The sequence below is a fragment of the Zootoca vivipara genome, chromosome 9 (assembly GCF_965207765.1).
Source record: "Zootoca vivipara chromosome 9, rZooViv2.hap1.1, whole genome shotgun sequence".
Taxonomy (NCBI): Eukaryota; Metazoa; Chordata; class Lepidosauria; order Squamata; family Lacertidae; genus Zootoca; species Zootoca vivipara.
This window is the reverse complement of record NC_142592.1, coordinates 5,253,036-5,280,915: the sequence shown is the minus strand read 5'-3', so window position 1 is coordinate 5,280,915 and position 27,880 is coordinate 5,253,036. Positions and strand designations below refer to the sequence as shown.

Here is a 27,880-nt window from a genome sequence, read left to right as displayed (position 1 = left end):
GCTTTCTGCAAGAAAAACTGGATAAAAGCTCAATAAACAGGTCATCCACAGGAACCCATAAGCTTTGTACTGGAACAAAAAAGGTACAAAACTGATATAAAACTAAAAGAGTTCTAATGGAGACATAGACGTACGTATATGCTATCCCAAGTAAATATCATATGTATCAGGATCCAAGCAACACTACACACACACATTGAGAGCTGCATTATAAGAGAAGTTCTTCTTAATAAAACCACGAGCAGAATAAAGTTAAGGATGAAAATTCTGATGGGAGAAATTCCTTTCTACCATGTGAATCTGGCTATCTTGATAAATTGGAAAAGACGTGTAATCTAATATGCTGATATTCACACTTGCCATTTAATTTACTCCACAAATTGTTTCCGTATCTACTGAGAAATCAAGAGCAAAATAAATTATTAAACTGCTCATAATGCTTATTTCAAGGGCTATTTATATGGCAGTATAATACATCGTGGCAGTATAATATATCACATATGCAAAGAATATTAGCATTTGAGTAGGTTTAGCTTACCGTATTTATAGCATTCTGTACCAATGACCTCAAATATCTATATAGGTCTGCAGGGCATATAAGTTATCTCAAAGATTAGAGCACTCTGAAATTTCCAAAAACTCTTAGGAGAACCTACGTGATAGATGGGTCAACTATTCATGTAATGGAAGAGGGTCTTTTACTCCCATTCTTCCACAACTGCCAGCCTGGGCAGTCCAGCCATGCAAGAGACTGTCAGGTAGACTGATGTCAAACTTCCCTTATGAGCCTTTTAATCCCAAGTGGAAGTGAATCCTGAGGGTCAATATGAGAGGAACTAGAAAGAGCTCCCAGCTTGCTTTTCTCAGCCAAAGCCCACTTGACATCATGTGTTACATGAACGAAAAAGGGTGGGTGGGTGGGACAGAAGAGGAAGAATGTAGCTTCTAGAAAATAATGAAGAGAACATTTTACTTCAAGTCTACCTATCCTTTTGCAGCTACTTACAAATAGGCTTCTGGTCACCCCAAGTGTAACGTAGCAGTGTTAATGATCAAAGGAAAGGAGAAGAACAGACTCGGAGCAACTGTCCAACTTTAAGGGCTTGACCCAAGTGGGCCTTGACCGAAAGATGGCAATAGAATGAGTGCCATGTGGCCCAGAATCTAGACTAGAGGATGAAACAAGCGAGGTGGTAACAGGACAGTGCGGCAGGGTTGCCAAGGTGTAAGAAGGAGAGCAGCCTTTCCTCAGCACATGCATTAGGAACTTGGTGGTCCTAACGCAATTCCTCCACTCATATGTAATGGAGGATGGAAGAGACTGGGTGATCTTAAAGTGACATATGACATGCCCATGTTACAGTTCATACCAACAAAAACTAAGATCTATAACCTCACAATTTGAGGCAGTCATGAAATTTCCATGCTACTAACACAGGAAATGTGTTTGGTAGTACAAATTAGCATTGCTGGCCACACAAACCACTAAACTTTGCCCAGGGCTCGTTTCTGTGGCACCAAACCATGACTTGGCTTGAAGAGTGACTTTATCCTCTAGTAAGGGGGGCAGGCAATGGAAATATATGCGCTTCCCACATTGAGTCCCTTAGATCTAAGGGCTGTATTGTTCGGCCCTACACAATTATTTTAATAAAGCCAAGAGAAGCTCTGGGGGCTTTCATATTAGGGAGGAATGAGGGAGAAATCTGATTCAATTCCCATTTAAAGTCAAACCTACCTAATTCACACCTTCGTACACAATACAAGGACCAAACCACAGCCGCCCTTCAAATTTAACACTTCTGCAAAGGAAGGCACTACTGTCCCGGCAAGACCAGTGGCGGAGGGTCTTGCGTGGCGGCATGCCGCCTGTGGAGACATGGGACATCACCCACACGAGCGTCGCCCCAAGGGGGTGTGGCACGCGCCCATCCCAATGGGGCAGCCGAGTGCAGGGGCGGAGGGATTACACGGCTCCCACTGTGCTTGCTTTACACCTGTGTAAGCGGCTCCTGCCCAGCTTTGCTGCTTTAAAGCCGTGGAGCAGGGAAGGACGGAAGCCATGGCTCCTGTCTGTCCCTCCTCTGCGCAGCATTCACTTCATAAGACACAGAGACATTTCCCCTTACTTTTTAGGAGGAAAAAAGTGTGTCTTATGGAGCGAAAAATATGGTACAGTGGAACCTCTGTTTACGCCTGCCTTCGTTTACGAAAACCTCTATTTACGAACGCCGTGGACCTAAAAGTGTTTACATCTGGGTTCCGCGGCGTCGGATGCGTAAACGTGATCTGCGCAGCACACGCGTGCGCAGAAGCACTCTATCGGCGGCTCACGCACGCGTGGAAGCGTGCCTTCGGCGAGCGAATGCCTCAGCGAGCGAACGCCTCTGCGGAACGGATTGCGTTCACAAACCGAGGTACCACTGTATATCATAAAATAACAACATGTATAAATGCAGTACCATTAAGTTGAAACCAAAGATGGAATGCTGAAATGATATTTTCAAAAGACAGTTCTTCGGTTATTAATCTTTATACATCATTACGAAGACTCATTTGCTTGTCATTTCTTTATCCAAGACCACCAGATCCTTTCGCCCTCCTGATACCTCAGGTAGTGAAACAATACACCTAATTTGCCATTAGTGAATGAACTGGGAAATTAAATTGTGACAACTACCATTTCCAATTTGGAGATTTTTGTCATCCTGTGAAACAGAAACCAAAGAGATGTCAGCTATGCTTTTCATTAGAGTCCAAACCCCCCCCCCCGAATTGCTTCCTAAGAGCTCACAGGGCTAGGGTCTTCCAGGCTTTCTTGCAGTGGGAGCTGAAATCATGACAGCTTGGAAGGGCTATAAAACGTCCTGTCTGCAGCATGCCAGGCCCAGTTAGAGATAGACAGCTGCATGGTTGGTGCTATGAGGAAGATAAGAAACAAATGAACAAGCTCCATATCATGTTACATTTTGTAGGGTCTCACAGAAGGGGTCTAAAATGGCCTATCACATGAAAGATGGCACAGGTGGACCCCTCCCATGTAGATGACACCACTATAATGCCATTTTACAGTGGCACCTCTAGTTGCAGACATGATCCGTTCCGTAGTGCCGTTCACACCCTGAAAAGTCCACAACTAGAGCAGCACTTCTGTGCAAGCATGGAGCATGATAAAGCGCTTCTGCACGTGCGGTGAAACCCGGAAGTATACACTTCCAGGGTTGCCGCATTCGCAAGCTGAAAAGACACAACATGAACCTAACACAACACGAGGTATGACTGTATTTAAAAAATGAAGATGAAATCACATTCTTTGCCATCACTTCAGAAACTGTGAAAACAACCTGAATTTCTGGTTGGAAGGATTTCTGATTAGGGACAGACAAATAATTCAATTTCAGTTTCTCATTTTTCCAATCTTGACTTCGGTTTTCCACATTTCCACAACAGTTTGTGGATTATTTTATTTTAAGTTCTCGTGAAAATTCACCAGCACTTTAGTGCAAGTTTGTCCTAGTATATACATTTTTGCATGTGCATGTAATTTTGTTTAATGTATATATTTTTACAAGCCAAATTCCCCTAATAAAAGGCATTTATGTTAGTATTACTAGTATGTGCCTGTCATCCGGACATTACCCTAACACATGCATTTATGTGCCTACTGTATTACTCTGCTACATTACAAAATTTTGAAAAGTGCAAATTCCAAGGCTGGCTGGGTTCCAGTTTTCATATGATTTTGGAAAGTGCAAATTAAGCAAATTCACCTCTTAATGCAAAGTGCAATTAATTTCTTCCCCAATGCAGTTGGTCGGGAAGCTTCAGCTAGTGCAGAATTCAGCAAGTAGTATGCTGAGTTGAGCACCTAGTTACAGATATATTTTACATGTCTTAAAATAACTACACTAGCTGCCTGTTAGCTACCTAGCAGGATGTTGTTATTGACTAACAAGATCTTGTTACTGACTAATACAGCCTTAAACAACTTGGGACCAGGATATCTGACCAGTCACATTTTCCTGCAGAGACCCAGAAGATCCCTACTAACTTCAGAGGAGGCTCAGCTGCCCCTTGTCATCTTATTATATCCTGAAAGTGGGCCTTCTCAGTACGGAACCTCTGGAACAATTTTCCTCATGTAATTAGGGAGACAGCCACTGTGGTAGGCTTTGAATTTATTCTGAAAACGTTTTGGTTTTCCCTGCCTCTTGATTATCTGATCAAGATATAAGGTTTCATGTAAGTATCTAAGGTACAATGGATCTATGTTGTCTGGAGCTTTCTCAATTAATACAAGAATTTCAAACCTGGCTTGGTAGCAAATGGGCGGACAGAACGGATGCTGGTGGGTGGCCATGTTCCCTCATCAGCAGGTTAGCCTCTGCATTCTGCACCAGCTGGAGCTCCAAGAGCAGCAACATAGAATGCACTGCAATAATCCAGCCTCAAGGCTACCAATGCATTGACTACAGTAGCCAGACTACTCTTGTAGGAACAGCTGTAGCTGGCAAACCAGGTAAAGCTAGGAAAAGGCAGTCCTGGCCACAGAGGAGAGCATGCCAAAGGTAGCTGATACAGTAGCACAGCAGACTGATCACAGGGAAAGCCAAAGACATTTTGTGATACTTGCCTGATCTATGTTTGGTGCTGGGGCTAGTGGGGCAGAAAAGAGAGTCTAACACACACAGATAGACAAAAGTGAGTTATGGTGTATTTTTTTTAATATAAAATAAATAGAAATGCAGCCTGTCTTTGTTGGCAAGTCAAATCTGCTAGTCCTTGTGCCACCTTAACTGGTCCACTAGGGAAATGTTTATGCGCCACTCCGGCCTTGACTATGCAGTAGCTATTGCTAGTTCCCGAGACTTCCACTTGTCTCCTTGCATCTGCTCAAGGCCTTTGAGCCTGGTCCCAGAATCTGATGTGTGCACAGAACTGTTCTAGAATTGAGTTGTAATAAAAACCACCAGAGTGCCCACAGGCTCAATAAACAACCGGGGTGAAAGCAGCAATTAGAATAAGAACGGAAGCAAAGTTTATCAGACAGAAAGATAGAAAATAGAAGTCTATACCCAAGAACAACTGAATAGCATAGCAATGGAATAATGTAGAGATCGGGACAAATGAAGGTTAACTTTTCATGGAGAAAAGGTGAAGATAAGGGGAAATGATAAGGAAATAAACAGGCAATGTTATTTTAGTGGCTGCAAGTAATACTTGCCTCCAGAAGCACACATATTGATGGAACACTGAAGCTTTTATTTGAAGGTTTGCTTTTTTCCTGCAAATTTAAACTCTTCTAGATAGGCCCCAAACCAATGCTCATTTTTTTATATTTTGCTCTTTATTCATATCCCATTATTTTTCATCACAAACCAAGAAAGTCCTGAGCTCCGCAATATTTGAAATCTTATTTGAAACTGTGGCTTATCTAAGGTTTTGAACAGCATGCAGAAAATATAGAGATCTGCCTAGCTCAGAAAGGAAGGCGGGGGGAGGAGGGAAGCTCAGAAGAAAATGCAATAAAACTGAAGCCTCAAGAGGATTTGAATTCAATAACTCTGAAATACAAGACAATACCTTATCCAGAGATTTTGTTTAACATAAATGGGAATATACAGGTATTATCTTGGCACTGGAGAAAGCTCAGATTGAATGAAAGTGATAGAATTACTGTGAAGTAAAACAGAAATATTAATTTTTAAAAAGATGAACACCAGGGCTATGAAGTCCCTCTGTTCCTGCAAGGTCATCTTAATATGAGCTAAGGCCAGGGTTTAGTGAGTAACTTCATTTGAGGAATGTAAGAATCTAAATTTCTCCGAAAATATGATGTTACGATTGTCCATTGTAATGGTTGTCCTAGGAAGCTCTCTACGAATACAAAAATAAAAAAAAGAAAGGAAGGGCATAAGAAAGTTTACACAAGAGCTACTTTTACACAGCATACTCATGTGCAATAGATATGACAAAGGGTGCCATGAAAAATCAGAAACAACAAGACTCTGTTATGTTAGTCTCATAATATCAAATGTTTCTGAAGTTATGAGTGTGCTTGGTAGAGTCTTAAACATGTCCAAATATATTTTAGGCAACAAACAACTGCATGTCACTATTTGCTCTAGGAAAGGACACAGAGCCATTTTGCATTAATTCCATTACAACATAGTGCCTATATATGCTCATATTTTTTCTCACTTTCAAGCAACACCCTCTTTTTCAAATCTTGCCCAATCCTGCTGTAACAGTTTGCTTATGTGAGTGAAAAGTCCATGTACAGTGGTGCCTCGCTAGACGAATTTAATTCGTTCCACGGGTCTTTTCTTATAACGAAAAATTCGTCTAGCGAATCCCATAGGAATGCATTGAAATTTTTTTGAAATTTTTTTTTGCCCATAGGAACGCATTAATTGAATTTCAATGCATTTCTATGGGAAACCGCAATTTGCTAGATGAATTTTTCATAAAACGAATTCGTCTGGCGAGGCAACCTCCGCTAGAAAAAAAACCTTTCATTAAGCGGAAATTTCGTTAAGCAGGGCATTTGTTAAGCGAGGCACCACTGTATAACATAAACCTCTGCTTGTAGATACAAGCCTTATGATATCATCCCTGCTGAGCAGTTTGAAACGTGTCTGCTTTTATATCCAGTTTACTTCTATTCCATGTTCAGAATTCAAAGTACCGAAACAAGATAACAATATCCAGTATACAACACAAAGGTGCAGATCTGTGAGACACCATCAGATAGGAGTTCCCCATAAATCACAAAGGCTAGGGAATATGCAAAGCCAACAATCTGGAGCACTCTTTGTAATGAAACAGCCAAGCTGGTATGGAAAACTAGATTCAGGGAAGATATCTGGTGATCGTGAACTCAGAAGGAAGTGGAAGTGGAACAAATGCAATTGGTCCACAGGCATAGTGACCTCTTCCTGTGTTATCTTCAAGACTCAGTTTCAAGTACAGTCGTACCTTGGATCTCAAACGCCTCTCCTCTTCACATATCAAACAGGATGGCTAAGAACAGACTTGGAACTCTACAAAGCAATAAGCTGTGCCCTAGCAAAGCATAAATCCACTTTCTTCGCATGACTGAATATAGAAGTGGAAATACGTCCAAGTGCCATTTGAAATCTGGCACTCTTGTGACTTCCTGGACTACGACCTCTAGACATTATTCTTATTGAAAGTGTAAAATAAACACACATCTGTTAAATAAAGTTGCTACCTCCCAAATAGGCTTATTCTCCAAGAAAGCAAGAATGAATTGATTTCATTTTCAACCTCTTGCTTGATCAAAACATAGTGCTAGGTCCCCTGTCTGAATTTGAAGTTAGCCAGCCCTACAGACCAAATAAACAGAGGTGGGCCAATCACTCTGTAGGAATGTCTGAACAGAGAAAGAACAATCTGACTGGTTGCTCTGTGTGTGTAAAGGTCTAATGTACACACAAGCGGCTGATAGCAATTGGGAAATAACAATGGGTGCTAAGTTTAAGCCACCCTCCTCTAAATTAAGGAAAGCCTCTGACTTACCTGTTTCCATTTTGGCATCCTGTGCTGCAGGCCCATCAGGAATGACACTCTTCACCTGGAGAAACTCATCGGGCTCATCCCCACCAATGATGGTAAATCCAAAGCCCATATTGCTTTTTTTAAGAGTCGTGCTGAGGAAAGTCCCTTTCAGTTGTGAGGCATCACGGGTGAAGAGCGGTTTTTCTACATCAGTCAACATAAAGAGAGAACAGACAATGTTTTGGCCGTGCTGTAGACAAAATGACTGGGTCCCCAGAGTGCAGCAGAAGCAACAGCAGGCAACAGGGTGGCAATTTTGAAAAAAAAAAGCAAAATAAAAGTGCAAGCATTCCCAGTGAAACAAAAGCATTACTGAGTTATCTTCTACTGAAGGTAAAAACCAGCAAAGGCAGGGTTTCCTTATCTAAAGTGTCTTAGAGTGCAACCCTACGTACACATCTAATTGGAATTAAGTCCTATTCAATACAATAAGACTTAGTCCCAAGTGAGTGAGTACAAGGTTGTAAAAAAAATTAGTCATTTTAATTTTTTTTTATTGAAGTAGCTTTGTAAAATAGCAGCCTAAGCACACACAGCATGTGTGTGTGGGTGGGTGTGTACACAAGCATACACATTATGTGAACAAGCAGGGTTTTAGTACTGGACAGATAACAGTTACTACTTGTGAGACGGTTCTGTGGCCTAGACATCAACTTTCAGTTTGATGCTCTGTAAAGTGTGACAAAGACCAGCAGGCAAAATAAATGGCCTCACCTGACATCCAGTGCCTCTGTTCTGTGCTTTATTGTGTAAGAAAAGGTATGGGGAAAGGTGAAAAGGGTGGGTTTTTTTCCTTTAAAAAAAATGCAGCTCGCTACTTGTTTTACAAAAGTGCCGCCTGGGTAAATAGCAGCCCTTGAACATACCATAAAGCCTGTACACTCCAGCAATGTCCCGCCGATACAGAGACAGGTCACTCACACTGCGAGACCTCTGAGGCGCTGGGCACGGGTGAGCAAGTTTGGGCCTAGGTAATGTTGATGAGGAGCTTTCTACTGTTATAAAGGAGAAGAAGCCTCATTCTTTGGCTACAAGCTTAGGTAAAAATAATAATCTCTATACCCATATATATAGATTGTTAACCAGCATGTTTCCGCACCACCAAGATATTTAATCTCATAACTTCCCAACAAGCAGGGCTCTAAAGCCATCGTTCTCCAAATGTGAGGAACAGCTCCCTAAGAAGGTGCCGTCAGCTTCAAGGGGAGGTAAAGTTCCTCTAACAGAACACTGCCCAGGTTGAGCGTATATCACTGGGCCCAAACAAAGATGACATTAAATGCTTGAATGCAGGTAATGTGTTTGGTTTTCCCCCTTTAACAATAGTAGCTGTGGAGTAGAAAGCGATGAGTAGGATGAGGAGCATGGCATATGGAGGGTGGGTCACCCTTTCCACCCACTCCACGATCCTGATAAAAGTCTCCTTCCCTGTGCTATTATCCCCAGAAGGAAAGTTTCCCAGGGTTAATATCAAGCTGTTTTAGCGGGGAAGACGATTAGCAGGGTCACAGTGTGCAGCACCTTCCCCAGGCGCTGCAGCTAAACTTGTTAAAGAGGAGGAAAAACAGGTATGTTCACTGCATTCACATATTTAATGTCCTGTCCATTTTGGTCCTACAGCTGGACCAGGAGAGACACATTGTGAGCCACTCTGTGCATACTTACTTGTTGAGGTGACAGGGCAGAGGACCCATGAACCACCTCTTTCTTTCTATGTAAAGTTTATTCGTATTTATAACCATCTTATATATCACCCACTCACAAAAAATACCAAGGCAGTGAACAATAATATATACAAATACAATAAAACGTGTGATACATAAAAGCAATAGAAAATAATCATAAAATGACTGACTCGTATTGAAAAAAGAACTTAACAGGCCTATTGGCATAAAAAAAGAGAGAATGGCCACTGAATCTCTGCTAGAAGAGTATTTCATAGCACGAGACCAGCAACACTAAAGGCCTGACTTCTAGTTGAAGCCAGCTGTGTCTGAAGCATGGGAGATAACGAATAGCAGCTCTGGATGATCTCAGTGATTGAGATCATTGGAATATAAGGGCTCAGGTGGTCATTCTGGACCTACATTGTTCAGGGCTTTATATTTTTCTTTGGGTTCTTGCTACTTGGATGGTCCCTCCCCTGAGACTACAAAAGCTTCCTACACCCCAATACACTTATTTTTATTTGATCTTTCTGTTTCCATGCACAAGAACGAATCCCACCAGCTAAGAAATTTAACTTTTATTTTGTCTTATATAGGCTGGCCCATACAGGATCATCTCCCCCGCCCCGGTAAAATTTACTATGACAAAATGTAAGGCTCCCTGTGGGAGACGATTCAGTTACAACATGTTTTTGCTGGATTTGTCATCACAGAAAATTTAAGAACACGAGCTGAACTCAAGGGTACCATTTCTTTTCCTATTTTCTTCTCTAGTGTGGAAAAATAGAGGTTACTTTCATTTCTATATTTCTATATTGACCATTTTGGCATAAGAAATGGAAAATTTAATGGAATTAATTTAGTTTTAAATATGGTGCAGTGACATGATACTGTACCTCGGAAACCTTGGGCCGGCATAGGCTTGGTTCCAAGTTCTGCGTTGGTCATGGCACGCTGCTGGAGCTTCCTCTTTGCTTCCAAAACAGGATTTTCAAATTGTGTTCTTCTATTTATGTGGCTAGGGAAAAAGGTAAGACTGTCAATCCCAGTTAATCCTTTTCCAAATCTGTGTTTTTGAATAGTGATCATTGGGCTGCACTCTCTCAAGCAAGCAAACCGGAGGCATCACTATAGCGAACAATTTGTCAGGATACATTTAGGTCCTTTAGCAAGAAATTGATAGGGTTCCTTTTTTTGTGGGGGCAAAGTTGTTGGCTGAGCTTTTTCTTTTGCCCAAAGTTCTTGAGCTTTTCTTAGCCATACGTCCGGATTTACTCAGACATTTTTACTGATTCCCACCCAGATACTGCTTCCTACTGTATGGCAACCCTAGAAATGTAATTTTGAGATGGACCATAGAGCACATGCTTTGAATGCAGAAGATCCCAAGTTCAGCTCCTGGCTGGCACTTCCAGGTAGAACTAAGAAAGGCTCTGCCTGAAACCTTGTCTGCAGAGCAGACAAATGCTAATGGACTGGCTGGGTATAAAGTTGTGTAACTCAGCTTCCTATGAGCCTAAGGAGAATTCAAGGGCAGTATTTCTGGAGAGGATTTGTTTGAATACATACTGTTATCGGAAATATGATTATTGAAACTGAATGTGGTGTAGCAGAGTGCTGGGCTTGGATGTGGGAAATCCAGGTTCATATACCATGAAGGTCTATGAATGACCATGGTGACCTTCCAGCTTATCATATGCCACTGTGAGACATGAATGTCTCTCTGGACTCCTTGGAGGAAGGGCAGGGAACTGAACAAACAAATAACCAAACCATACAAAGTCAATGCTACTAATGTTTTAATATGCACAGTCTAATGATATGTGTCAATGCAAGACCATTAAGAACGGTCGCTTGAGGCTGAAGTGGTCTTGGTGGCACAGAGGGCCTTCCATCAGCTTCAGCTTTTGGTCCAGCTGTGATCCTATCTGGACAGGGAGAGTGAAATATACTCGGAGTCAAGAGTGAATTTCATGCTCTTTATTCAGCTCATAGTCATCAAGGAGGAGAAGAGAAGACGAATGGCTCTTTTCCCCAAACCATCTGCTTATATACATTATTTACACAATGGGCCTTGCGTGATTGGCTACTTCAGGGCTACACCTGTGGGCCAATTATATTATGGATTGACTTCTGCCTGCAGCCTGATTGGCTGCTCCTACAGGCCAATCAGGTAGCAGATTCACTTCTGCCAGCCGCCTGATTGGCTGCTCCAGCAGGCCAATCAGGTTGCGGATTCACTTCCACCTGGAGTTGGATTGGGTAGCTCCCGCTGATTCTGAATCCTATTGTTCTAGGATTCAGCTCAGTACATAACACCCCTCCCCTCTAAGTTCCAGTCCTGCCCGGGAAGTTGCATTCGTAGTCCCCAAGGTCTGCTGGCCGCCTCCGTGTGCGTTGTGGCCTGGGGTGTTCCTTGGTCAGGGGTTCTGGTTCTGGCTCGTGTTCCGAGGCTGCTGGCTGTGCCAGGGCTGTCTGGTCTGGCGCCACTGAACCACTAGGTTGTAGCTCTGGTTCCGGTGTCCTTCCAGCCTCGGGGCGCCCCTCTGTGCCTACTGCTTCTGCTTCCCCTGCCCACCCCTCTCGCTCTACAGGCCTCACTGCCCTGCTGTCCCCTTGGGACCCCTCTGTCCCGCTCTCCTCCCGGGTTCCTCCTGGGAATCGTCGCCGTAGCTGGTCGCAGTGGCGGCGCCAACATTGCCCCCCTTCCGTTAGTACCTCGTACGACACGGGACCGGTCACCTTGGTGACTGTGGCGGGTACCCATGCTGGGCCTGCCCCAAAATTCTTTGCATACACTGGGTCCTGGGCCACAAATGTCCGGGGGTTCCTGCCTTTCCCCACCACTACCTCATCCTGAGCTCTGTCGGGGTGAAGTCGGTCCAGTCTAGTTGCAAGGCGCCGGCCCATTAGTAATTCAGCTGGGCTCCGGCCCGTCGTGCTTGGGGTGCTGTGCTGTGCTAGAAGAAATGCGGCAAGGCGGTATTCCCAGTCCCCTTGTGTCATGCGGCGGAGGCTGTCCTTGGTGGTCCGCACCATGCGCTCCGCTTGGCCATTGGTGGCAGGGTGGAATGGTGCTGAGCGGATGTGGCGGATGGCGTTCTGCGCTGTGAAGGTCTGGAACTCCTCTGACGTGAATGCGGTTCCATTGTCCGAGACGAGGGTGTCAGGGAGCCCGTGGGTCGCAAACAGCTTACGTAGTACCCGGATGGCTGCCGCCGTAGAAGTGGATGGTACCAGTGCGACCTCCAGCCATTTGGTGTAGGAATCCACCACTATGAAGAATGTTTTTCCCTGGAAGGGGCCAGCGAAGTCCACGTGCAAGCGTGACCATGGATGTCGGGCGGACTCCCAGGGCTGGACTGGGGCCCTTGGGGGATCCGGGCGGGATTCTTGGCAGGTCTGGCAGTGTTGGACCCAGGCCTCTATCTCTCTGTCAATCCCCGGCCACCACACATAACTCCTGGCAAGGGCCTTCATCCTCACTACCCCTGGGTGTGTCTCGTGTAGGGCTGTGAGGACCCTTTTGCGGAGGGGCTGGGGAACAACGACCCTGCTTCCCCATAACAGGCACCCCTTGTGGGCCGACAGTTCATGTTTGCGGTTTGTGTAGCCAGCGAATTCTGGCCCGGGGCTGCTGCTGGGCCATCCTCGCCACACCCAGTCCAGGACCCGGGAGATGACCCTATCTTTTGTGGAATGGTGCGCAACTTCTTGTGCCTGAATGGGTCGGTCGGGAAGCAGCTCCAGGGTCATAACCTCTTGCGCAGGCGCTGGGTCGGGGCCTGTTTCTGGTAGTGGTAGCCTGCTGAGGGCGTCTGCGTGGCCCATCGCCTTCCCAGGGCGGTGGATTAGTGCATACTGGTAGCCGGCAAGGAAAATTGACCACCTGAGGACACGTGGAGACAACACTTGGGGGGTCTGCTTCTCAGGGGCAAACAGGCCAAGCAACGGCTTGTGGTCAGTCACTATGGTAAAGGGCCGCCCGTACAAGAAATCATGGAATTTTTTTACGCCCTTCACGATTGCCAGACCCTCCTTGTCAATCTGTGAGTAGTTTCGTTCGGCTGCAGCAAGCGTCTGGGAGAAGTATGCCACCGGCACCTCTCTTCCATCCGGGAGTTGGTGTCCCAGGACAGCGCCGATGCCATAGGGAGAGGCGTCGCATGCCAGCACCACTGGCAGCCTCTCGTCGAAGTGTGCTAAGACCGAGTTCGAGACGAGCAAGTCCTTGACTGCCTGGAATGCGGCCCTTTGTCGCTGGCCCCACACCCAAGGGGCCCTTTTATCTAGGAGTCTGTGTAGGGGCTCCGCTACCGCTGCCTTATGGGGAAGGAAGGCATGGTAAAAGTTCAATAGTCCCAAGAATGACTGAAGTTCGGGCTTGCTCTTGGGCGCTGGGGCCTCACAAATGGCCCGTACCTTGTCACCGGTTGGATGGACCCCTTCTGCGTCCACCTTAAATCCCAGAAAGTCCACCTGCGGCACTCCCAGTAAACACTTTTCCCGCTTCACCTTGAGGCCCGCCGTCTGGAAACGGTGCAGGACGGAGCGGAGGCGGTCCTCAAATTCCTCTGGTGTGGGCCCGGCGATCAGTACATCATCGAAGAAGGGGGTGACGCCAGGAATCCCTTTAAGGAGAGAGTCCATTAGATTCTGGAATATGCCTGGTGCCACGCTAACGCCAAATTGCAGCCGCTTAACTCTGAATGCCCCTCTGTGCGTCACAATCGTCTGAGCCTCTGCTGTGGCTTCGTCCACAGGCAACTGTTGATACGCTTGGGCCAAGTCCAGTTTGCCAAAGATTTTTGACCCAGCCAGGGTGGCGAGGACATGGCTGACCACTGGCACTGGGTATGCATGGGCCGTGAGAGCCTTGTTTATGGTGCATTTGTAGTCTGCACAGATGCGGACCGAACCGTTAGGCTTGACGGGTGTGACAATTGGAGTTTCCCAGGGGGCGTTGGGCACCGGCTCCAGCACTCCTTGCTCCACGAGCCGGTCCAATTCCTCGTCTATGCGGGGTTTCAGGGCGAACGGGACCCGGCGGGCCTTGTGCCTGATGGGTCGTACAGCGGGGTCCAGCTGTAGGGCAATGGGGGGTCCTGTATATCGTCCCAATGCCCCATCGAAAACCCCTGGAAACTCTTTGCATATGGCGTCCACGTCCACTTGTAAGCTAGTGCGGTTCACCCCGGTAACGGCTAGCCCCAGAGGTCCAAACCATGCCAGTCCCAGTAAGCTAACGTAGGGGCCCTTAACTACCAGCAAGTCCAATTGTTGCTTTCGCCCTCGATATTGCACCCTGAAGGTCCCCACCCCCATAGTAGGGACCTTACGTTTCTGGAAGTCCCGGAGGGTGAATGGGGCCGGCCTTAGTTTGGGACCCCCATTAGGGCACAGTTCCCTTAATGTTCGGGCCGAGATTATGGATAGAGTTGAACCCGTGTCCAGCTCCATGCGGCATGGGGCTCCCTCTATCTGTACCTCTATATAAATTTTCTCTGTGCTGGGATGGGGCAACTGGAATACCTGGTAGTCCGTGATCTCCGTCGAGTTGCCTTGGTGCATGGTGCCGTGTGACCTGGGGCTCCTGGGTCGGTCATCTGATGCTTGTCGACGGGTGAGTCGAGCCCGACACACCCGGGCGATGTGTCCCAATTTTCTGCACTGCCTGCACTCTGCATTGCGGAAACGACAGGTCCTCCTCTCGTGGTTCTCCCCGCAGCTTGCACAGTTCCCTCCTTCTCGTCGAGGCTGCTGTGGTGTGTGTGCTGCTTGAGTGCGCCGCTGTACTCGGTGTACTTCCTCCCTGTCAGATTCGGATTCGTCGGTGAGGTCTTCGTGGTAGACCCTCGGTTGGGATGGCGGGGCCGGTCGTGCCTCTTGCGTTGACCTCTCGGCGGCTTCGGTTGCCAGGGCTTCCTCCAGAGCAATCTGGAACGTGAGGTCTTTTTTGGCGTAGAGGCGTCGTTGCAACATCTCGTCCCTCAGGCCACCGACGAGGCGGTCACGAAGCATGTTCTCCAATTCTGAGAAGTTGCATAACCGGGCGGCTTGGCGGAGGGAGGTCACAAACCCAGTTATGGTTTCCCCCGGGGCTTGCCGCTTTGCGTAGAAGGCATTTCGGCAAGCTACCACCGAGGGCTGTGGTGAGAAGTGCTCCTTCAGCCGTTCCATTGTTGTTTTGTAAGAGACGGTAGCGACATCTCTAGGTGCAAGGAGAGCCCGGGCGATTTCAAACGTCTCCTCTCCACAGACGCTGAAGAATGTCGCCCTCTTCATGGCATCGTTGGTGACTTCTTTCGCTTGCAGGAGGAAGTTGAAACGGGCGGCGTACCCTTCCCAGTCTCCTGATGCTGGTTTGAATGGCGAGAAGCTGCTGTCGGTTGCCATTCTGGGTTCCTTGGGTCCTGGAGCTGAAGCCTGGATGCACGGTGCGATGCAGCGGTGCAGCAGGTGGCGGTGCTGCGGTGCAGTGCGTGGTGGCGGTCAGCTCTCCAGGATCCCACCTTCGTCGCCAGTGAAATATACTCGGAGTCAAGAGTGAATTTCATGCTCTTTATTCAGCTCATAGTCATCAAGGAGGAGAAGAGAAGACGAATGGCTCTTTTCCCCAAACCATCTGCTTATATACATTATTTACACAATGGGCCTTGCGTGATTGGCTACTTCAGGGCTACACCTGTGGGCCAATTATATTATGGATTGACTTCTGCCTGCAGCCTGATTGGCTGCTCCTACAGGCCAATCAGGTAGCAGATTCACTTCTGCCAGCCGCCTGATTGGCTGCTCCAGCAGGCCAATCAGGTTGCGGATTCACTTCCACCTGGAGTTGGATTGGGTAGCTCCCGCTGATTCTGAATCCTATTGTTCTAGGATTCAGCTCAGTACATAACAGAGAGTCTAACTTCTGTCTTCTGTGCTCTGGTAACCTTGTTGTTGTACTACTGCAAAGTGCTGTACATTGGGCTGCCTCTGAAGTCAGATTGGAAAATGCAGCTGGTGCAGAATCTGGCCTCCCAGTTGCTGACTGGGATAGGGCAGTCTGAACATATAACACCAATGCAAGCTTCCAGGCTCAATTAAAAATGCTGGCTTTGACCTATAAAGCCTTGTAAGGTTCAGGACCCCAATACCTCAAGGACTATCTTTCCCTCACATGAACCAATCCACAGGTGTTCATCAGTACAGGTGAATGAGAATTTCATCACATCCCAATACCAGAAGAAAAAAAATAGAATAATTAACAGCTTCTTTGAATGGAAACTCTTAACATAGAACCCCACAAATTGTTGACAATGCACTTTTTAAAGAAAAAAGTCATACTTTGAAATGTTTTCTACTTTGAAACATTTGCCAGCAGATTTGTATCTGACCCACCACTGCACAGAACATAATGAATGGTCTTTTTTATCACATCTTTAAATACCGGTAAATACTCTTTTCCAACGAGATAGGAATTAGGGTCTGAGGTGTATACAAAGAGGAAGCTAGAAGGCAGTCTAACAAACATGTCAGTTCAAGCTTTAAAAGTGCAGTCTGGGCAAGTAGGTAGGTGCCACAGAAATCAATGGGATTTACAACACATATATTTACTTTGTTGAAAGTGTTTCTCAGCTAAATGGGACTAACAAATTCCAACTTGATGAGAAAGGCATGCAGAGGGGAGGTTAGAGTTCTTCTGCATTACCAAAAACAGGGTACCAAAAATGCAGTACCAAAAAAAGGAAGAAGACAATATTTGCACAAATTTTCATATGCATATCTAGATGTAAAGATGCAAATTTGGAAACACAAATATAATCCATCTCATCATAGTGGAGAAGACTGTAACGAGGTGACCTATGTGCTCACTCAGTCTCCTGTTAGGCCCTGTTCTCCCTTCCAAGGATTCATTTTCTATAAGGACAGGGCAGTCATTTAAATAGAACATATCTACAAAGAGAGGCCTGTCCTCTGACAGCTATTCAAACAGTAATTTAGTTGTGTATATATTATGCCTTGTTTATGCGACTTGCAACCATATGAGAAGATTAATAAATGAAATTAATAACTGTCAGGGGATTGTTGTGGCTACTCTCAAGTAAAGAGGCTCCAGTCCGCTTTGTCTTTCAGAGTTTTATTGTGCATATTATTTAGAGTGCAGAGATATCAGAAAACATGACTGCCTAGTCCGATTCAGAACCCGGCAATGGCTTCTTCCGCGTCTTGGACCAGCATAAAAGCCTGGGCACCCCAAAGCGCCTCCCCCTAGCCCTGTGTGTGGGTGCGCGCCTCAATTCGGGCGCTGGAAGGGGCTGCATTCCTTCTCCTGCCCTTTGGCTGGAGCTTTGCCAAAGCTCCGGAACCTCGTTGCGCTGTTCTTCCTCCTCTGACCAGCTGGGTCGGTGCCTAGGCTTTGACATGCATGAGAGCCCCCTCTCCACCCCACTCCATTCCTCATTACCTCCTCCTGACCCGCTGCTAGTGCTGTCACTGGGCGAAGTGCTGGTCAGGATGACTGGGGGAGGGTCCCTGTAAGGAGTCCCCCTGACAATAACAATCACCACCATGAGAAAAGCCACCCCCTCAAAAGGAAAGTGTAATATTTGCACCATAAACATTTGCATCAAATACAACAACAACAAATCCGTTTATTGTGAGGACCATGCCTGTACACAAATATCAACACAACAATTAAAAATATTAAATAGTTAAGAAAAATAATTAAAAATATTAAAATTCATTGCATACTATCCCAACAAAACTTTCATCCCACAAAACAGGAAGAGAAGGAAAACAAGCAACGAGTTAAACAGATGATGAAGGGGTCTTTACATTGTCATCCATAAATCTTTCCCTGGCTTTCATGGCCTTCATCACAAAAATCGCTACCGCATGGGTAATACGTGGGTTTGCATCAACTAACAAAAATTTTACTCTATCTACAGGATTGATTATAGAGTTGGGTATAATTTGCAGCATTGCGTCTCTAAAGCCCAAGTAAATGGGGCAATAGAGGAGGTAATGTATAAGATCCTCTTTAATTTTCATAAGGCAAGGGCATAAACGATGTTCTACTGGGGTTTTTGTGAATCTACCGGTCAGATATGCAGTTGGCAATGTTTGAAACCGCGCCATAGTAAAAGCTCTCCGAAGGGTGGGATCAGTGATCTCCACCAAGTAGTTGGCACAGATTTTGACTGCTTTTACTCGGGGAAACCAGTAGGAAAACCCAGAATTTTTTATCTTCGTGGTGCCCAAAAAGGCGTCTTTTTCAAAAATCCATTCCTGAACTTTATCAGGGCTCCACAGTTTGAGAGTATTAAACTCAGGTAGATTGTATCTGGATAGAATATCTAATAGGTTTTGATGCCAAGTAGTATTATGTTGTAAAGATACAAAGGCTTCTGCATCACTAGATCTGCCAATTACAACTTTTAAAAGGTGATAATTTTAAGGATACCATTAACATTGTGAATATTCTTTATGAACTAATCACAGAATGGTACATGTAGAAAGGAATACCCTAGGAATATTTCGCTCTGTGGCAGAGCACATGGTCATGCGTGCAAAAGGTCCTAGGTTCAATTCATAGTATCTCCATTCAACATCTTTCGAACCAGAGCTTACCCAGCCCTTAGGCAGGCTGAGGCCACTGCCTGAGACATCAGATGCCTCCCAGGCAGGACTTCCGCTTGGAGTGCCGTAGAAGATGGCTGAAAATACCATCTCTCCGGTTCCCATGGGGTAATCAGAGGCTGTAATGGGAGTATGCGGCCTCCCGAAATCTTCCCGGGGGGTACGGGAAGACGCAGTCTAATCCGCAGATGCCCATTAACCAGCTTCAACTTCGGAAGGAAGGAGGGGCTGGGGGCACTGGATGGAAAGCCCCCATGGGAGTCTGGATTTCCTGGACGCTGATTCTATGAGCGAACCAGGCTCCATGATTTAAGAGAAAAATTGGATTTAAGATGTGGACATGCTTCAGACGAGGAAAGAAGATTTATTCTGCTAAACTCAGCCACTGAGAAAATAAAAGATAAAAGAGGAATGTTTACACCAGAGCAAGAGATGGTATGTGAAGGAGGGGAAGAGGGGGGCGAGAACTTTATAACTGTGCTTTATTGTGCTTTACAATTTACTTAACAAAACTCCCTCCTGAAGAGCCGTAAATAACATTTACAAAGCAAGCGAGATCGGAAAGTTGGAAATTGATTGAACTAATATGGTTTCTTAAATATATAAACTGTGTGAATTGAAAATATAAAAAATCAAAGTATGTATTTTTGGACTTGCCTGGAATGTGGCTAAAGATTCCCTAATTCATGGACATCAAAGAGAAGCAACCTCATTAGCAGCTGGAAACTTGTCAAGAAACTTCTGAGACATGATGCAGTTATAAATTAGATTCCGCCATATTGGAGACAAAGCCAGCTACAGTAATAGTCAAAGGGGGAGTGAGCCATAAATAAGACATTAGATGTGTGTTTATAGTTCTGACCTGGCAAAATCTCCCCTGAAAAGGCTTAAAGGTTTGATTTATTGGGATTGCTTGAAGATGCCGCTGCCGGCTGTGAGAAGGATTTTTGGATTTCTGGACTGACTTGGCAAGATACCAGTGTGCGAAGAGACAGTGCTAATTTATAGAAAGGAATCATAGGCATAAATTCACGCAGAATCATATACTGTTTAGTTAAACTTGCTTGCTGGAATAACTCAGTGACTTGAAAGAAGATAGAAGGATAATTATAGATTATTGGATAAGATCTGGACTATATTGATTAGAAATGCAGTGACTATAAGAGGACCAGGCTTTCTGAGTCTGAAGCATGGAAAGTAAAATTTAAATTTGTATAATTTGGCAGAAGATCTGGAATAACTGTTTAATTGATATTTGCATATTATTTGTAGAATTTGAAAATGGATTAGATATTTAAATTGGAAAATTTAATAAAAATGTTTATATATATAAAAAAGAAGCCTCCCAGGCAGCATGCCCATGAGTGCCCTGGCAGACCCACTGCCACCCCTACCAGTGGGAAAGCACCACCACCATTGGCACCGATTTGGGCAAGATTGTTCCATTTGGAATGAGATCTCACCTGAAATTGCCTGAGCAAGATCTTGCGCAATTTGGGACAAGATCTCATCCAAAATCAGTGCAATCCTGCCTGAAATTGGTGCTGCCAAGGGCACAGAGTGGCAGCAGAGTAGCAGTGGCGACGACAGGAGCAGGTAGGTGGCAGCAGGAGCAGCAGCAAGGCAAAGTGACACTTCCCATTTCCCACCTCAAGCGTTGAAATGGGCTGAAGAAAGAGCTGCTACCAAGGCTGCAAACTTGTGCTGGGTCCCCCTGGCTGAGAATTGTGTGAACTGACCCATGGAAAGAAAGAAGATGTCTTCAAAAGCTGAGGAGAGCACACCTCCCCCCCCACACACTCCAAAAGACCATATTTGCTACGCAATTTAACTTTTTATGATTTATCCATTTTTATGACATAATTAAGACACTATATTATAATGGGATATTGTCTCCTTAAAAACCAAGTCATCTGTTAAACACCAGTAATAAATGAAAGTGTTACACTGCCACTTTTTATAATGAAAAATCGGAAGCAATTTTCACTTCAAGCCTATTGAGCTTAGACAGCAGATTAAAGCACAGATCTTTATGCTGACGATAAAAGTCTTTATGAACATGGTAGTGCTGCACTTTTAACACCACCAAGGCTTCATCATATTGCAGGTCTTGACCAAAACACCTTTCATAGATAGACAGACAGACAGATAGATAGATAGATAGATGCTGCAATATGTAGGGGCACTTAGTTTAAACATTTTTTAAAAAAGAGTAGGGTATGTGTTGGGGAGAAAGCAGCCCAGAAAGCAGCCTAAAAAATATTTTAAGTTAATAAAGTAACAAAGCATCAGAGGGCCGTTTGTGTGCTGCTCCCCACAAAATTGGAGCTCAGTAGCAGAGCACCTCCTTTCCATGCAAAAAGTCCCAGGCACAATCCCTGGCTGGAAGAGACTCCTGTTTGAAACTGTAGAGAGCTGCTGCCAGTCCATGTAGCCCAGCCTTAAGGTAAAGGTAAAGGGACCCCTGACCATTAGGTCCAGTCGTGACCGACTCTGGGGTTGCACACTCATCTCACATTATTGGCCAAGGGAGCCGGCGTATAGCTTCCAGGTCATGTGGCCAGCATGACAAAGCCGCGTTCTGGTAAACCAGAGCAGCACATGGAAACGCTGTTTACCTTCCCGCTGTAGCGGTTCCTATTTATCTACTTGCATTTTGACATGCTTTCGAACTGCTAGGTTGGCAGGAGCTGGGACCAAGCAACGGGAGCTCACCCCGTCACAGGGATTCGAACCGCCGACCTTCTGATCAGCAAGCCCTAGGCTCAGTGATTTAACCACAGCGCCACCTGGGTCCCTAGTAAGCCCAGCCTTACTAGGCTGCAATTCCCTTCAGCCCCAGCCAGCATAACCAAAATCCATTGTAGGTGATACTGAACTAGGTGGGCCAGTGGTCTTAAGGTAACTTCCTAGGTTCCAAAAGTATGTTTGCTTAAATTATCTGAAGTGGAGAAACAGCCAGCAGGAGGCTCATGTGTGGGTGAGTGATTTAAGCACCCTCTTTCTCCCTTCCATTTCCCCAGTCTAAAGCCTTGTCTCTTGTGGTGACTGTTCCTCCTCCTGCTTTAAAAAGGAGCATAGAAGCTTTTTGCACGTTGCTAGAAACAGTGTCAGAAACAATTAAGTAGCCCGTAAAGACTTATGACAAAATAAATTTTGACAGCAAAATTGGAAGCTACTAATAGAAACAAAACTGCTCTTTACAAGCCTGATACGCTGACCAAAGAAAGAATGAAAGGGGAAAGGGGAAATCATAGGGAAAGTAGGTAATGATTTGTCTCATGAGACTCCCACTTCATTCAAGGAACAACTTACAACTTTAAAAGGAATGAAGGCAGAGGATCTATTAGTCAGTCCTCCATTGTAATTTGCTACCCTATGGATGGATTCTACTCCCTTCGAGAATTGCTTCCTGGAACTTGACTAAGCAGATTCATTTCATGCAATTTAAAGTCCATATATAGCTTTTCTTTTATCCATAGGGAAATATGAAGAGCTTGAAAATACATTTAGGCTAGTGCTGATTGCAAAATGATCCATAAAGCAACTTCTCAGTAGTTCCTACTTTGTATCTTTCAGGGACTTGTGATAGTTTTGCACAGTGCTTCTGATCTGCAATGGGTATCTAGCCCACGGCACTCCTGAGTCCTGATGTGGCCGGGTTGCAATTCCCACCACCCCTGACCATTGGCCACACTGGCTGGGGCTGATGGGAGCTGGAGTCCAACAAAATCTGGAAGACCACAGATGCCTTGTCCCTGTTATATAGCCTTCATTGTGTTTGGCCTCACAACACGCTATAACTCACATTGTCTTGGTTTTTTTTTAATGGTGAACTGAGGCAGAGAAATTGCGTTTTGCTCAAGGCCAATATGATGCGGTAATGTACTAGCTAACCAACCAGAATATTATGTGGCTCAGCCAGGTGGGTAGCTGACCTACAGGAATCACATGTAATGCGGTCATCAATCCAACAGAAACATGATGTGCACAGGCTCCAAATGTCGCAACACAGAGCAAGATTGAATAAGAGTTTTAGAAAGGAGACATTTTGCTGTGAAATATATCTTGGGCCAGGGAGCAGTTGCAGCCCTGAATGTCGGGCTTAAGCCTTGATCCTGGTGAAGAGGGACATGCTTGGAACCCCTTTGAATTTGATACAGACGGGCCAGGTAAGAGGTGTACATTAATCCACTTATAGGGTTGCCCTTCAGCTTATCAACTGCCCTCCCTGCAATGAACAGCTGCCCACAAAAATGCTCCAGAAATTAAGGTGGGCACCTGTAGGCCACATCCCTGTTAGCCAATCAATTTCTAGCTGCCTTTTTACCAGTTCAATTGTATGCAGGCACCACTGCTAGAGAGTAAGAGAGTTGCTTCTTGAGTAAACATACATGGACTCCTGCTTGCAATCTTTAACATTCTGAAAAGCTATGCTCTTAAAAGCTGTCAACTCAAGGAAATAGTTTGACTTAATTTATTGAGGGTAGGGACCCAGGTGGCGCTGTGGGCTAAACCACTGAGCCTAGGGCTTGCTGATCAGAAGGTCGGTGGTTCGAATCCCTGTGACGGGGTGAGCTCCCTTTGCTTGGTCCCAGCTTCTGCCAACCTAGAAGTTTGAAAGCACATCAAAATGCAAGTAGATAAATAGGAACCGCTATAGCGGGAAGGTAAACGGCGTTTCCATGTGCTGCTCTGGTTTGCCAGAAGCGGCTTTGTCATGCTGGCCACATGACCTGGAAGCTATACGCCAGCTCCCTCGGCCAATAATGCGAGATGAGCGCGCAACCCCAGAGTCGGTCACGACTGGACCTAATGGTCAGGGGTCCCTTTACCTTTATTGAGGGTACTTCCAAACCTGTGCTACAAATGTTATGCCCATCTCCACTATAAGATAATGCAGTGCCAATGTCAAATCCAACGTTCAGTGATTTATTCCTTATGATTATGCATTTCTGGCAGTGTGGTTTTATTAGCTCTTCCTACGTATACATAATACATTAAAAAGTGTGTGTGTGCGCGCACATGCAAATAGTGAAGCATTCCTTTGCATTTCTTTCTCTTTCATTGCTTGCAGATTTGGAATAGTTTCTCACTGGGGTAAGATAATTAATTTTGTCTATTTATCCTTTTAACCTACTTGCACACAGAGCAAGCTGAAGATGCATACACATAATGCTTTTTGAAAACATAGATTACATTGGAAAATATTAGAAGTGGTATTTTCCATGGTAAATGTCATGTAAGTGAATGTACAAAATGTTGGCTTGTGTGCAATTAAAACTCTTCAACTAAAAGATGATTATATTTTATTCTCCTCCTTTATAGGCATTGTGAATAGCTGAGGTTATATACCGGTAACTGAAGTGGCAAATCTCTTTTCCTGCCTTTTATAGATGATGGAAAAGGTGACAAACTGTGTTTCCAGGCACCGACCAATGCCAGAGAAGGATAGATGAATCTGCCAATTTCAATATCTCCCAGTTTCTAATTTTTCCAGTCTTTAACCAAGTTCTCCTCATTTCCACATAATTTGCATGAAACTCATATGCCTGTTTGTGGACATTTCACCAACACACACATTCTGTATGCAACTTTGGCTAATATATATAATGAAATAGGTATTATGAACTGTCTGTGGGATATGGATATAAATAATAAAATTATTATTGTTATTTAGAAGACATCTGAAGGCAGCCCTGTTTAGAGAAGTTTTTAATGTTTGATGTTTTACCAAATCTTGACTATTCTGCTGGGAGCTACCCAGAGTGGCTGGGGAAATCCAACCAAATGGGCGGGGTATAAATAACAAAATTATTATTATGGGATATAAGATTTGAGGAAAGATGGTGCAACATCATGACAAAATGGTTTGCGGTATGTTCCACTACTGCTAGTGAATACAGTTCCCTAAGGCAGCTCATAATCATAGATAAAATTATATATTACAGAATAAAAACAATATATATATATATATATATATATATATATATATATATTCCATAATCATCATCTTAGCAGACATAGTTGGAATGGGTGGACATCTAAATGTATAGAGAAAACATAACAGTGCAGAAAGACACACACAAATCAGATCAATTACTTGACAAAGTAATTAATTTACAATTTGCCTTAAGGTGACTAACAGCACAATCCTATGCATATCTACTCAAAAGCGATTCAAATGAAATTCAACGGAATTCACTGTCAGGTAAATATGAACAAGATTACAGCCTAAGGAGAAAACGAAACGGGCCTCTCTAGGTAATGGTTCCACAGTTTGGGTGCCACAGCTGAGAAGGCCCTGCATCCCATCCAATACTTCTGACACACAAGGCAGCAGGACACACAGCTAGGCCTCGGGTGACAAGTGAAGGTTCATGTGAGAGAAAGCAGTCTTTAAAATATTCTGTGGCTTTGACAGGCAGCAGTATCCAGTTACCTTGTCACTGCTCTTGGCTTAGCTACTCAGATGTCACAGTGGAACATCAGCTTTGGGTCGGGCAAACATATAATTTTTGTTATATCTAACCATGTAAATATTGTCTACAGCTGTGGATTTTTGAATAAGATTATTTGTTATGTTGGTACAAAATGACTGAGGAGCTTCAGACCTCAACGGTTGCTTGTGGTATGTGATGGGGTACACATGGGGATCCCAACTTCTCTGGATATCACGTTAGAAGTTTGCAGATATTTTCTATTGAGCTTTCTATTTCCTGACACATTTCAATGTGTACACAAAAATACAGTGGGTACATAGCTTCTCAATATGAAGCACTGTTCTGGGACATAGACAACAGTTTATGCAAGATTAATAGTAAATTAATATTGGTCTTGGAAACTTACTCAACATAATAAGTGCCATAAATGGGATCATCAATTTTCTCCCAGCCATATGGTAGCTCTGAAAAACAAAGAGTAATGCCTCTCAGTAAATACAGCACAGGATGCCAAGATTTCTAATAATAATGAAAGAGTATTGTTGTCAAGTGTGGCAACCACATTACAAAGTTAAATATAGTGCTCAAAACCAATGCCAAATTTTAGACATATCCCATGGCAGTCACAAGTAGCTCCAGCTTGAAAGCTGGCAGGAAAATGCAGGGTAATCACCGTCTGAGAAGAATTTTAGCTACTCTCTTACTGTGCAGTTGTCTGTGCCAGAAATAGTAGCATATCAGCTACTATATTATTGCCCAGGGAAATCAGGGAGAGTCTTTTCTACCCAAGAAATTGTATTTGACAAAGACTAAACACGGAAAATATTGTATAACAAAACAAAACAAAACAAAATAAAACATCACACTACACAACACCCGCAAGAGGAATGTTCCCAATTCAGTACAGAGACAAAGCTGTATGTTACTGCCTAAACCAATTCACAGGGTGGTTATTGAAGGAGGACTACAGCTGAGCTCAACCAGAGAAAATGATTTTGTGAACTGCAGATTATTTATGATACCATCAGGAAAAAATAAAAGTTTTTATTTGAAACTAATCACATGTTGCTTTGAAACTAATCACATGTTGCTGGTGAATTCCACTCACCAGGCTGCTTCAACACTAATTGCACTATCACATTTTACAACCAGAAAAGGCCATTGCATTATAAATATTACACTTACTGCAAAGGTGATGACTGTTTATGGGAAAGCTAGGCCATCTTTAACAGGTTAATCACTTTGTCCTTATTGCAAAGTATTGCAAGAGTGGGAAATAAGAGGGCACCCAGTGATAATGGGAAAACAGTGGGTGGTTCAGTGGCAGAACAAATGGTTTGCATATAATTATTGGTATCTCCAGACAGGGCTGGGAAAAAATCTTCTCTGAAATTTTGGAGAGCTTCCGTCAGTCAGTATAGAGTGACAATCAGTAGTGGATGGTGCAGTGGGGTTTGAAACAGACAAATGAATCATATGTACATGTTATTTTCAACGTGAGTAGGAATTATACATGGCATGTGACATGTGACCATTTCTTCCCCTAGATCAGCCTCACACCTGTGCATTGAATGTAATTGGATGGGCTGTGTCTGCAGAGAGCCTAGTGTGCCAGGGCACCATCCCTGCAGTCTTTACTTGCCAATTTTGAGATTACATATTGTGCTGCATACCCTCCAGCATTCCTCAGATGAAAATATGGACACTTCTCACTCCACTCCAGCTGACCCTCCTCGATCCCCCATTTCTATCCCCCCACCCCGACTCACAAAGCACCACTCCACCAACCGGACACAGCACACGACACCCTCCCCTGTCCTTAAAAAAACAACCCTCAAATACCTATTTTTATTTTATTCTTTGGTACATTTGCAAAAAGAAATTGTGTCCTCCCTCAAAGAGGGCACGTGTTGCGGTGCGACTTGGCAACTGAACCCGGTGTTGTGGGTGGGTACGATTGGATAGCCACAACACCCTATTGGTAGGTCCCTTGGTGCTGGGTTGAATCAGGCCAATGGGACGCTAGCCAAATGAATCAAGGGACCTATATATGCCCATAAACGTGACTCAGAGCTTCCTCTTTTGGTCAGTGCATTGGAACACCCGCCCCCCTCTCCCTACTTTTAGGGCCTGCGTGCTTGACCTTGCTATGCCATCGTGTGTTGTCTGTCATTGGGACAGGGGCGCAACAGGAATTTTCCCCACTTGGCTGGTGCCACTTGGGTTTCGCCTGCCGCACAGAAAATCGCCACAACTTGTAAGGTTGCGGATAGGCTCTGGTTCAGGTGATAGGGATGGGGGAATGCTCTCGCCATCCCTATGTGAAGGGTATTCCGTTAAAGGAATCCAGGGACTCAATGCTTTGGTCAACCCTGAGAGGGGTTGTGCCCATGCCTGACTCCAGGGGGACATCTGGGTGGTGGACATAGCTTGTTCCCGGCTTTCCACCTATCCTGGTTTTCACCCTAGGCTGACCTATGCTGGTGCCCTGGGTCAGCGCTACCTGCAAGGGTGCAGGGAGCTAGTCGAACCAGAGCCTATGCAACCACTCACCTGATGTAATCA

The 27,880-nt window shown here is 44.7% G+C and overlaps 1 protein-coding gene across 4 annotated transcripts in view; it reads right to left on the bottom strand.

Moving 5' to 3' along the window:
• MAGI2 (membrane associated guanylate kinase, WW and PDZ domain containing 2) overlaps positions 1-27,880 on the bottom strand; it is a 598,953-nt gene that overhangs the window by 148,047 nt on the left and 423,026 nt on the right. For 3 of the 4 annotated variants that reach the window (XM_088676955.1, XM_088676954.1, XM_088676956.1), the window contains 4 exons: positions 25,722-25,779; positions 10,145-10,266; positions 8,448-8,576; positions 7,543-7,725 (listed from right to left, as the gene is read on the bottom strand). In XM_088676955.1, coding sequence (XP_088533081.1) covers positions 7,543-7,725; positions 8,448-8,576; positions 10,145-10,266; positions 25,722-25,779 — 492 coding nt within the window. The remainder of the gene's footprint in view (positions 1-7,542; positions 7,726-8,447; positions 8,577-10,144; positions 10,267-25,721; positions 25,780-27,880) is intronic. The other variant, XM_088676957.1, reaches the window with a different exon arrangement.